The sequence below is a fragment of the Chamaea fasciata genome, unplaced genomic scaffold, assembly GCF_029207755.1.
Source record: "Chamaea fasciata isolate MVZ Bird 193981 ecotype frontalis unplaced genomic scaffold, bChaFas1.0.hap1 SCAF_748, whole genome shotgun sequence".
NCBI classification, from domain to species: Eukaryota; Metazoa; Chordata; class Aves; order Passeriformes; family Sylviidae; genus Chamaea; species Chamaea fasciata.
In genome coordinates, this window is record NW_027094833.1 from 966 (window position 1) to 14,198 (window position 13,233).

Consider the following 13,233-nt stretch of genomic DNA (forward strand, 5'->3'; position numbering starts at 1 on the left):
GGAAAAAATCCGGGGGAAAATGGGGGAAAATCCGGGGGAAAATGGGGAAAAATCCAGGGGAAAACGGGGATTAACATGGGGAAAATCTGGGAAAAAATCCAGGAGAAAATGGGGAAAAATCTGGGAAAAAATGGGGATTAACATGGGGAAAATCTGGGAAAAAATCCGGGGGAAAATGGGGAAAAATCCAGGGGAAAATGGGGAAAAATCCAGGGGAAAATGGGGATTAAAATGGGGAAAATCTGGGGAAAAATCCGGGAAAAAATGGGGAAAAATGCAGGGGAAAACGGGGATTAACATGGGGAAAATCTGGGAAAAAATCTGGGGGAAAATGGGGAAAAATCCGGGGGAAAAATGGGAATGAACGTGGGGAAAACCCGGGAAGAATCTGGGAAAAAATCCGGGGGAAAATGAGGAAAAATCCGGGAAAAAATGGGGAAAAATCCAGGGGAAAATGGGGATTAAAATGGGGAAAACCTGGGAAAAAATCCAGGAAAAAATGGGGAAAAATCCGGGGGAAAATGGGGATTAAACTGGGGAAAATCTGGGAAAAAATCCAGGGGAAAATGGGGAAAAATCCGGGAAAAAAATGGGAATTAACATCGGGAAAATCAGGGAATAAACGGGAATGAACGTGGGGAAAACCTGGGAAAAATCTGGGAAAAAAATCCGGGGAAATGGGGAAAAATCCGGGAAAATGGGGATTAAAATGGGGAAAATCTGGGAAAAAATGGAATGAACATGGGGAAAATCAGGGAATAAACGGGAATGAACGTGGGGAAAACCCGGGAAAAATCTGGGAAAAAATCCGGGGGAAAATGGGGAAAAATCCAGGAAAAAAATCTGGGAAAAATGGGGAAAATCCAAGAGAAAATCCAGGAAAAATGGGGGGAAATGGGGGCAAAAAGGGAAAAAAATCCAGGAAAAAATCCGGGAATTCTGGGATCCCAGCACCACCTTCCCGAACCTGTCTGAAAAATGGGAAAAAAATGGGGAAAAATGGGAAAACTGGGAATCAAATCCGGGAATTCTGGGATCCTGGCACCACCTTCCAGAAGCCATCTGGAAAAATGGGGAAAAAATGGGAAAAAATCCAAGAAAAATGGGAAAAATGGGGAAAAAATCCAAGAAAAAATGGGAATAAATGGGAAAAAAATCCGGGAATTCTGGGATTCTGGCACCACCTTGTGGAAATTGGTGGGAAAACCGGGAAAAGTGGGAAAAAAATCCTGGAATTCTGGGATTCCAACTCACGGCAACGGCTCCATCCCAAAATTCCAACCGCCCGGAATTCCCCAAATTCCCGGAATTCCCAGAGTTTGACTCACACACCTCGAGCCGATTCCCAACCCCAGAATTCCCAAAATTCCCGGAATTCCCGGGAAAATGCTGGAATTTTACTGACACATGTCGAGCTGCCCCGCCCGATCCCACCCCTCCAGAATTCCCAGAATTTTGGGAATTCCCAAATTTTGACTCCCACGTGTTGAGCTGGCTCAGGAAGCTGAGTCCCAATCTCCCAGAATTCCCGGATTTTGATGGAATTTGGATGGAATTTCGGGAACACTCACACACGTTGAGCTGGCGGACGAAGCCCATCCCCAATCCCCATCCCAGCCCCCAGAATTCCCAGAATTCCCGGATTTTGATGGAATTTCGGGAATACTCACACATGTTGAGCTGGCGGACGAAGCCCATCCCCAATCCCCAATCCCAGCCCCCAGAATTCCCAGAATTCCCGGATTTTTCGGGACCACTCACACATGTTGAGCTGGCGGACGAAGCCCATCCCCAATCCCCATCCCAGCCCCCAGAATTCCCAGAATTCCCGGATTTTGATGGAATTTCGGGACCACTCACACATGTTGAGCTGGCGGACGAAGCCCATCCCCAATCCCCAATCCCAGCCCCCAGAATTCCCAGAATTCCCGGATTTTTCGGGACCACTCACACATGTTGAGCTGGCGGACGAAGCCCATCCCCAATCCCCATCCCAGCCCCCAGAATTCCCAGAATTCCCGGATTTTGATGGAATTTCGGGACCACTCACACATGTTGAGCTGGCGGACGAAGCCCATCCCCAATCCCCAATCCCAGCCCCCAGAATTCCCAGAATTCCCGGTTTTTTCGGGAATACTCACACACGTTGAGCTGGCGGACGAAGCCCATCCCCAATCCCCAATCCCAGCCCCCAGAATTCCCGGAATTCCCGGATTTTTCGGGATCACTCACACATGTTGAGCTGGCGGACGAAGCCCATCCCCAATCCCCAATCCCAGCCCCCAGAATTCCCAGAATTCCCGGATTTTGATGGAATTTCGGGAACACTCACACATGTTGAGCTGGCGGACGAAGCCCATCCCCAATCCCCAATCCCAGCCCCCAGAATTCCCGGAATTCCCGGATTTTTCGGGAACACTCACACATGTTGAGCTGGCGGACGAAGCCCATCTCCAATCCCCATCCCAGCCCCCAGAATTCCCGGATTTTGGTGGAATTTTGATGGAATTTGGATGGAATTTCGGGAATACTCACAGACGTTGAGCTGGCGGACGAAGCCCATCCCCAATCCCCAATCCCAGCCCCCAGAATTCCCGGATTTTGATGGAAATTCCCGGTTTTTTCGGGACCACTCACACACGTTGAGCTGGCGGACGAAGCCCATCCCCAATCCCCAATCCCAGCCCCCAGAATTCCCAGAATTCCCGGTTTTTTCGGGAATACTCACACATGTTGAGCTGGCGGACGAAGCCCATCCCCAATCCCCAATCCCAGCCCCCAGAATTCCCAGAATTCCCGGTTTTTTCGGGACCACTCACACACGTTGAGCTGGCGGACGAAGCCCATCCCCAATCCCCAATCCCAGCCCCCAGAATTCCCAGAATTCCCGGTTTTTTCGGGAATACTCACACATGTTGAGCTGGCGGACGAAGCCCATCCCCATTCCCCAATCCCAGCCGCCAGAATTCCCGGATTTTGATGGAAATTCCCGGATTTTTCGGGACCACTCACACATGTTGAGCTGGCGGACGAAGCTGGCCATGTTGTTGTGTTTGAAGTACTTGGGCAGCACCTCCTTGGAGAACTGGCCCTGGTCGAAGACGTGGAAGCTGCTGCCGCTCTGCGCCGGCGCCAGGAAAACCGGAAAGAGCAACACGGAAATTAGGGGGAAAGGCGCCCGGAAAACTGGGGAAATCGGGGGGAAATCGGGGGGGAAATGGGGGAAAATCGGGGAAAAATTGGGGGAAAATCGGGGGAAAAATGGGGGAAAATCGGGGAAAAAATGGGGAAATTTGGGGGAAAATTGGGGAAAAAATGGGGGAAAATCGGGGAAAAAATGGGGGAAAATTGGGGAAAAATGGGGGAAAATTGGGGAAAAATGGGGGAAAATTGGGGAAAAAATGGGGGAAATTTGGGGAAAAAATGGGGGAAAAATGGGGAAAAAATGGGGGAAAAATGGGGGAAAAATGGGGGGAAAATGGGGAAAAATCTGGGGAAAATCGGGGGAAAAATGGGGAAATTTGGGGGAAAATGGGGGAAAAAATTGGGAAAAATGGGGGAAAATCGGGGGAAAAATGGGGGAAAATGGGGGAAAATCGGGGGAAAATCAGGGAAAAAATGGGGAAAAATCGGGGGGAAATCGGGGAAAAAATGGGGGAAAATTGGGGAAAAATGGGGGAAAATTGGGGAAAAAATGGGGGAAAAAATGGGGGAAAATCGGGGGAAAATTGGGGAAAAATGAGGGAAAATCGGGGAAAAATGAGGGAAAAAATGGGGGAAAATTGGGGAAAATGGGGAAAAAATGGGGGAAAATCGGGGGGAAATTGGGGGAAAATGGGGGAAAATCGGGGGAAAATCAGGGAAAAAATGGGGAAAAATCGGGGGGAAATCGGGGAAAAAATGGGGGAAAATTGGGGAAAAATGGGGGAAAATCGGGGAAAAATTGGGTGAAAATCGGGGGGAAAAAACTGGGGAAAAATGGAGGAAAATGGGGAAAAAAAGGGGAAAAATTGGGGGAAAATTGGCGAAAAAATGGGGGAAAATCGGGGAAAAAATGGGGGAAAATCGGGGGGAAATTGGGGGAAAATGGGGGAAAATCGGGGGAAAATCAGGGAAAAAATGGGGAAAAATCGGGGGGAAATTGGGGAAAAAATGGGGGAAAATTGGGGAAAAATGGGGGAAAATTGGGGAAAAAATGGGGGAAAATTGGGGAAAAAATGGGGGAAAATCGGGGAAAAATTGGGTGAAAATCGGGGGGAAAAAACTGGGGAAAAATGGAGGAAAATGGGGAAAAAAAGGGGAAAAATTGGGGGAAAATTGGCGAAAAAATGGGGGAAAATCGGGGAAAAAATGGGGGAAAATCAGGGGGAAATTGGGGAAAAATGAGGGAAAATCGGGGAAAAATGAGGGAAAAAATGGGGGAAAATCGGGGAAAAATGAGGGAAAAAATGGGGAAAAATCTGGGGAAAATCGGGGGAAATCGGGGAAAAAATTGGGGAAAAATTAGGGAAAAACTGGGGAAAAATCGGGGAAAAATGGGGGAAAATTGGGGAAAAATCGGGGCAAAAATGGGGAAATTTGGGGGAAAAAATGGGAAAAATGGGGAAAAAAATCAGGGAAAAAATGGGGGAAAATTGGGGAAAAATCGGGGAAAAAATAGGGAAAAAATGGGGAAAATGGGGAAAAAATGGGGGAAAATTGGGGAAAATGGGGAAAAATCGGGGAAAATTGGGGAAAAAATGGGGAAAGTGGGGAAAATTGGGGGAAATTTGGGGGCAAAATGGGGGAAAAATAGGGAAAAATTGGGAAAAAAATTGGGGGAAAATTGGGAAGAAATTGGGGAAAAAACCTGGGAAAAATCAGGAATAATCAGGGAAAAAAATTGGGAAAAATGATCGGGAAAAATCAGGAAAATTTGGAAAAAAATTGGGAAAATCAGGGAAAAAATCAGGAAGAATTGGGGAAAAATTGGGGAAAAACCGGGAAGAAATTGGGGAAAAATTGGGAAAAATAACTGGGAAAAAAATCAGGAAAAGTGGGGAAAAATCCAGAAAAATTGGGAAAAAATTTCAGGAAAAATCAGGCAAATAGACAAAAACTGGGGAAAAAATTTGGGAAAAAAATGGGGGGAAAACTGGGGAAAAAATTGGGAAAAAACCAGGAAAATCTCAGGGAAAATTGGGAAAAATCGGGAAATTGGGATCCCTCCCAGCCCTTGGAATTCCCGGGTTCTCCCAGTTTTTTCCTGAAATCTGGGACAACGCGGGTTTGGGGGGTTTTTGGGAATTTTTTTTTTTTTAGATTTTCTGGGAGATTTTTTAGGGATTTTGGGGAATTTTGGGATTTTTTGGGGTGTTTTGGGGGGATTTGAGGGAATTTTGGGGTTTTTTTGGGGTGTTTTGGGGGATTTCGGGGAATTTTTTGGAGGATTTTGGGGAATTTTTGGGATTTTTTTGGGATGTTTTGGGGGGATTTCGGGGAAATTTTTTTCGATTTTTAGGGGGATTTTTGGGGACTATTTTTGGGGTTTTTTAGATTTTTTTGAGGAATTTTTTGATTTTTTGGGAGCTTTTTTTGGATTTTTTTGGGGGGGAGGATTTCTGAGACCTTAAAAATTTTTTTTTTTATTTTGAATTTTTGGGGGATTTTTTTGGGAGGATTTTGGGAATTTTTTTCGATTTTTGGGGGGATTTTTGGGATTATTTTTGGGGTTTTTTAGATTTTTTTAAGGAATTTTTTGGTTTTTTTTTATTTTTGGGGGATTTTTTTTTTATTTTTTTGGGGGGGGAGGATTTTTGAGACTTTTAAAAATTTTTTTAAATTTTTTGGGATTTTTTGAGGGGATTTTGGGGAATTTTTTTTCGATTTTTGGGGGGATTTTTGGGGCTTTTAGATTTGAGGAATTTTTTGATTTTTTTAATTTTTTGGGGGATTTTTAAAATTTTTTGGGGGGAGAATTTTTGAGACTTTAAATTTTTTTTTTTTTTAATTTTTGGGGGATTTTTTTGGGAGGATTTTGGGAATTTCTTTGGGATTTGTTCTCATCCCAGCAGGGAACAGCGACTCCACCACATCCCAGAGCTTTTCTGGCCTCAGAATTCCAGAGGCTCCTCCTGGTCTGAAGGGAAAAAAAACGGGAAAATTGGGATCGTTCCCAGGCCCTGGAATTCCGGGATTATCCGGGATTTTTCCTGGAATCTGGAAAAATGAGCTTTCTTGGGAATTTTGGGGGGAATTTTTTTTTGAGTTTTGGGGGATTTATTTTTTTGGATTTTTGGGATTGTTTTGGGAATTTTTGGGGCGATTTTGGAGATATTTTTTTGGAGTTTTTTGGAATTTTTTGGGCTCAGAATTCCAAAGGTTCCTCCTATAATTGGGAATATTCCGGAAAAAAAAAAAAAACAACAACAAAAAATCCCAGCCTAAAACTCCCCTGGAAAAGTGGGACGAGTTCTGGGGATCCAAAAGGGATTGGAAGGGAAATTCCATCCAAATTCCACCCAAATTCCATTAAAATTCCAGGTTCTGGCGGAGGGAAAAAGCCCGGAAAAGGCAGGAATTCCTGGGAAAAATATTTAAAAAAAAAAATCAAGGGAAGTGCAGGGAATTCCTGGAAAAATAAAAACTTTCAAAAAAATCCCAGGAAAAGGCAAAGAAATCCCGGAAAAATCGGGGGAAAAAAAATCCAAGGAAAAAAGCAGGGAATTCCTGGGGAAACAACCAGAGAATTCCATGGAAAGTACCAGGAGATTGTGTGGGGAAAAAAAAATCAGGAGAAAAGCAGGAAAACTCTTGGGAAAAAGCAGGGAAATCCTTGGGGAAGGAAATCTGGGAATTCCGGGGAAAAAGCAGGAAAATCTTTGGAAAAAGCAGGAAATTCCAGGGAAAAGGAGAATATTCCTGAGAAAATCAGGGAATTCCGGGGGAAAAGGAGAATATTCCTGGGAAAAGCAGGAAATTCCGGGGAAAAAGCAGGAAAACCTTTGGAAAAAGCAGGAAATTCCTGGGGAAAAGGAGAATATTCCTGGGAAAAGCAGAAAATTCCGGGAAAAAAGCAGAAAATTCCTGGGGAAAAGGAGAATATTCCTGAGAAAATCAGGGAATTCTGGGGGAAAAGGAGAATATTTCTGGGAAAAGCAGGAAAATCTTTGGAAAAAGCAGGAAATTCCGGGGGAAAAGGAGAATATTTCTGGGAAAAGCAGGAAATTCCGGGGGAAAAGCAGGAAAACCTTCGGAAAAAGCAGAAAATTCCTGGGGAAAAGGAGAATATTCCTGGAGAAAAGGAGAATATTCCCAGGAAAAGCAGGAAATTCCGGGGAAAAAGCAGGAAAACCTTTGGAAAAAGCAGGAAATTCCTGGGGAAAAGGAGAAATATTCCTGGAGAAAAGGAGAATATTCCCAGGAAAAGCAGGAAATTCCGGGGGAAAAGCAGGAAAACCTTTGGAAAAAGCAGGAAATTCTGGGGAAAAAGCAGGAAATTCCTGGGGAAAAGGAGAATATTCCTGGAGAAAAGGAGAATATTCCCGGGAAAAGCAGAAAATTCCTGGGGGGAAAGGAGAATATTCCCGGGAAAAGCAGGAAATTCCGGGGAAAAAGCAGGAAAATCTTTGGAAAAAGCAGAAAATTCCGGGGAAAAAGCAGGAAATTCCTGGGGAAAAGGAGAATATTCCTGAGAAAATCAGGGAATTCCGGGGGAAAAGGAGAATATTCCTGGGAAAAGCAGGAAATTCCGGGGAAAAGCAGGAAAACCTTTGGAAAAAGCAGGAATATTCCGGGGGAAAAGGAGAATATTCCCGGGAAAAGCAGAAAATTCCGGGAAAAAAGCAGAAAATTCCTGGGGAAAAGGAGAATATTCCTGAGAAAATCAGGGAATTCTGGGGGAAAAGGAGAATATTTCTGGGAAAAGCAGGAAATTCCGGGGAAAAGCAGGAAAACCTTTGGAAAAAGCAGAAAATTCCTGGGGGAAAAGGAGAATATTCCTGGAGAAAAGGAGAATATTCCCAGGAAAAGCAGAAAATTCCTGGGGGAAAGGAGAATATTCCGGGAAAAGCAGGAAATTTCGGGGAAAAAGCAGGAAAATCTTTGGAAAAAGCAGAAAATTCCAGGGAAAAGCAGGAAATTCCTGGGGAAAAGGAGAATATTCCTGGAGAAAAGGAGAATATTCCCGGGAAAAGCAGGAAATTTCCGGGGAAAAAGCAGGAAAACCTTCGGAAAAAGCAGAAAATTCCGGGGGAAAAGGAGAATATTCCCGGGGAAAAGCAGGAAAATCTTTGGAAAAAGCAGAAAATTCCTGGGGGAAAGGAGAATATTCCTGGGAAAATCAGGGAATTCTGGGGGAAAAGCAGGAAAACCTTCGGAAAAAGCAGGAAAACCTTTGGAAAAAGCAGAAAATTCCAGGAAAAAACCCCCCTAGAGAATTCCTTGGGGAAAGAAGCAGAAAAATCCCTTAAAAAATTCTTTCAATAAGTCAAAAAGAAAAGCAGGAATTCCTTAAAACTTCCCGGAATTCCCTGCATTCCGCATCCTCAAACGGATTCCCCTCAGTGCTGGAATTAGCCCCGAATTAATCCTTAATTAGCCCCTAATTAGCCCCTAATTAGCAGCGGGATTTAACGGCGTTTTTAATGGGATTTTAGGGGGATTTTAATGGGATTTTAACGGGATTTTAGTGGGGGGTTTTAGTGGGGTTTTAATGGGATTTTAGTGGGGTTTTAATGGGATTTTAATGGAATTTTAATGGGATTTTAATGGGGTTTTAATGGGATTTTAGTGGGATTTTAGTGGGGTTTTAATGGGATTTTAGGGGGATTTTAGTGGGATTTTAGGGGGATTTTAGGGGGGATTTTAATGGGATTTTAGTGGGGTTTTAATGGGATTTTAGGGGGATTTTAGGGGGATTTTAGGGGGATTTTAGGGGGATTTTAATGGGATTTTAGTGGGGTTTTAATGGGATTTTAGGGGGATTTTAGGGGGATTTTAATGGGGTTTTAATGGGGTTTTAATAGGGATTTTAATGGGGATTTTAGTGGGATTTTAATGGGATTTTAGGGGGATTTTAGTGGGGTTTTAATGGAATTTTAATGGGATTTTAATGGGATTTTAACGGGATTTTAGTGGGATTTTAATGGGATTTTAGTGGGATTTTAGGGGGATTTTAGTGGGGTTTTTAATGGGATTTTAGTGGGATTTTAATGGGATTTTAATGGGATTTTAGTGGGGTTTTAATGGGATGTTAATGGGATATTCATTAGGATTTTAATGGGATTTTCATGGAATTTTAATGGGATTTTAATGGGATTTTAGTGGGACTTTAATGGGATTTTCATGGAATTTTAGGGGATTTTAATGAGATTTTAACAGGATTTTAATGGGATGTTAACGGGATATTCATTAAGATTTTAGCAAGATTTTAATGGGGTTTTAACGGGATTTTAATGGGATTTTAATGGAACTTTAGGGGGATTTTAATGGGATTTTAGTGGGATTTTAATGGAACTGTAGGGGGATTTTAATGGGATTTTAGTGGGACTTCAATGGGATTTTAACGGAGTTTTAGTGGGGTTTTGACAGGACTTTAACGGGACGTTTAATGAGATTTTAATGGGATGTTTAATTAAATTTGAACGGGATTTTAAGGAGAATGCAACGGGATTTTCGTGGGATTTTAATGGGGATTTAAGGAGATTTTAGTTAGATTTTAATGGGAATTTAACGGGATTTTGGTGGGATTTTAAGGAGATTTTTAATGAGATTTTAATGGTTTTTAAAACGAAACTTTAACGGGATTTTAAGGAGAATGTAACGGGATTTTAGTGGAATTTAATGGGATTTTAGTGGGATTTTAAGGAGAATGTAACGGGATTTTAGTGGGAATTTAATGGGAATTTAACGGGATTTTAGTGGGAATTTAATGGGAATTTAAAGGGATTTTAGTGGGAATTTAACAGAGTTTTACGGGGATTTTAATGAGATTTTTACAGGATTTTAATGGGACATTTAATGAGATTTTAATGGAAAGTTTAATGAGATTTTGACGGGATTTTAAGGAGAATGTAACGGGATTTTAGAGGGATTTTAATGGGAATTTAATGGGATTTTAGTGGGATTTTAATGGGAACTTAACGGGATTTTAGTGGGATTTTAACGACATTTTTAATGAGATTTTAATGGTTTTTAAAATGAAGTTTTAACAGGATTTTAAGGAGAATGTAACGGGATTTTAATGGGAATTTAACGGGATTTTAGTGGGAATTTAACGGGAATTTAACGGGATTTTAGTGGGAATTTAATGGGAATTTAACGGGATTTTAGCGGGATTTTGGTGGGATTTTAACGACATTTTTAATGAGATTTTAATGGCTTTTAAAATGAAGTTTTAACAGGATTTTAAAGAGAATGTAACGGGATTTTAACGGGAATTTAACGGGATTTTAGTGGGAATTTAATGGGAATTTAACGGGATTTTAGTGGGAATTTAATGGGAATTTAACGGGATTTTAGGGGGATTTTAATGGGAATTTAACGGGATTTTAGTGGGATTTTAACGGGAACTTAACGGGATTTTAACGACATTTTTAATGAGATTTCAGTGGTTTTTAAGCGCAATTTTAACGGGATGTTAGCGGGAATTCCACGGACTCTTAGCGGGGTTTCAAGGAGCCCTCAGCAGGATTTCACCGGGAGCCCGGCGGGATTTTCAGGGGCAGTTTAAGGGAATTTTAGTGGGATTTTAATGGGAATTTAACGGGATTTTAGTGGGATTTTAACGGGATTTTAACGGGATTTTAACGACATTTTTAACGAGATTTCAATGGTTTTTAAGCGCAATTTTAACGGGGTTTCAGCGGGAATTCCACGGAGTTTTAGCGGGGTTTCAAGGAGCCCTCAGCAGGATTTCACCGGGAGCCCGGCGGGATTTTCAGGGCAATTTAAGGGAATTTTAGTGGGATTTTAATGGGAATTTAACGGGATTTTAGTGGGATTTTAACGGGATTTCGGTGGGAATTTTAACGACATTTTTAACGAGATTTCAGTGGTTTTTAAGCGCAATTTTAACGGGGTTTCAGCGGGAATTCCACGGAGTTTTAGCGGGGTTTCAAGGAGCCCTCAGCAGGATTTCACCGGGAGCCCGGCGGGATTTTCAGGGCAGTTTAAGGCGATTTTAGCGGGAATTTCAGGGGAGCTCCCCGAGGAGCCGCCCGAGGCCGCGGCCGCCGTGGCCGGGCCGGGCCGGCGGCGGCAATGCCGGCACAGCCCTCCCGGTAAGGCCGCTTCTCCCGGTAAGGCCGTCCCGCCCCGCGGGGGACACTCACGGGGCTCCAGCAGATCAGCGGGTCCGTGTCGGGATCCTCCACCAGCGTCCAGAGCTTGGTGAGGAAGGCGGGCACGTTGCTGCCGCCCGGCCCCGCTCCCGCCGCCGCCGCCGCCGCCGCCGCCGCGCCCTCCATGGCCGCGCCCTGGCGGCGCCGCCGGGAAACCCCGTCAGGGGACGCGGGCGTTAGAAAAGGCGGGAAACGGCCCGCACGGCGGGCGGCGGCCGCGGCGGCGGGACGCGGCATGGCCGCCGCCATCTTGGACCGGGGGAGGGGGGGGGGTGGGGGGAGGAGGAGGCGAGCGGCGCGTGCGCGGGCACGCCCACTGCGGGCGGGGACACGCCGCTGCGGGCGGGACACGCCCACGGCGATAGTGACACGCTCACTGCGGGCGGGACACGCCCACGGCGAAAGAAACCCGCCCGCTGCGAGCGGGACACGCCCACGGCGATAGAGACACGCCCACTGCGGCGGGACACGCCCACTGCGAAAGAAACCCGCCCACTGCGGGCGGGACACGCCCACGGCGATAGAGACACGCTCACTGCGGGCGGGGACACGCCCACTGCGGCGGGACACGCCCACGGCGATAGTGACACGCTCACTGCGGGCGGGACACGCCCACGGCGAAAGAAACCCGCCCGCTGCGGCGGGACACGCCCACGGCGAAAGAAACCCGCCCACTGCGGGCGGGACACGCCCACGGCGATAGAGACACGCTCACTGCGGGGCGGGACACGCCCACTGCGGGCGGGACACGCCCACGGCGAAAGAAACACGCCCACTGCGGGCGGGGACACGCCCACGGCGAAAGAAACCCGCCCGCTGCGAGCGGGGACACGCCCACGGCGATAGGTACGCGCCCACTGCGGGCGGGACACGCCCACGGCGATAGAGACACGCTCACTGCGGGCGGGGACACGCCCACTGCGGGCGGGACACGCCCACGGCGATAGTGACACGCTCACTGCGGGCGGGACACGCCCACGGCGAAAGAAACCCGCCCGCTGCGGGCGGGACACGCCCACGGCGAAAGAAACCCGCCCACTGCGGGCGGGACACGCCCACGGCGATAGAGACACGCTCACTGCGGGCGGGACACGCCCACTGCGGGCGGGGACACGCCCACGGGAAAGAAACACGCCCACTGCGGGCGGGGACACGCCCACGGCGAAAGAAACCCGCCCGCTGCGAGCGGGACACGCCCACGGCGATAGGTACGCGCCCACTGCGGGCGGGACACGCCCCACGGCGATAGAGACACGCTCACTGCGGGCGGGACACGCCCACGGCGAAAGAAACCCGCCCACTGCGGGCGGGACACGCCCACGGCGATAGAGACACGCTCACTGCGGGCGGGACACGCCCACGGCGAAAGAAACCCGCCCGCTGCGGGCGGGACACGCCCACGGCGATAGGGACGCGCCCACTGCGTGGTGGTGATGGGGAGGGGCGGGGCTTTAATGCAGGGACGCGCCCATTGCGTGTTAAAGATAAGATAGGAGAGAGGCGGGGCTTCGGGGCAAAGGCACGTCCCCTTATACCATAGCCACACCCACTGCGCGGTAAGGATAGAAAGGCGGGGCCATGGTGCAAAGGCACGCCTCCTTATACTATAGCCACGCCCACTGCGTGCTGAATGTATGGCTCTGGCGGCGAGGACACGCCCCTTAAAGGTAGACGCGCCCACTGCGTGTTGGTGAAAGGGAGGGGCGAGGCTTTAATGCAGAGACACGCCCATTGCGTCTTAAAGATGGCAGAGAGGCGGGGCTTCGGTGCAAAGGCACGTCCCCTTATGCTATAGCCACGCCCACTGCGCGGTAGGCTAGAGAGGCGGGGCCCTGGTGCAAAGGCACGCCCACTTATACTATAGCCACGCCATTGCGTGCTGAATGTATGGCTTTGGAGCGAGGCCACGCCC

At 47.0% G+C, this 13,233-nt stretch overlaps 1 protein-coding gene across 1 annotated transcript; it reads right to left on the minus strand.

The window, feature by feature from the left end:
• Positions 1–2,823: 2,823 nt before the first annotated feature.
• Positions 2,824–11,571, minus strand: LOC136305888 (uncharacterized; the record flags this gene model as incomplete). The annotated part of the gene is made up of 2 exons (XM_066209206.1): positions 11,313–11,571; positions 2,824–3,121 (listed from the first exon to the last, which is right to left on the minus strand). Coding segments are annotated over exons 1-2 (556 nt in total), but the record flags the coding sequence as incomplete, so codon positions are not given.
• Positions 11,572–13,233: the final 1,662 nt, after the last annotated feature.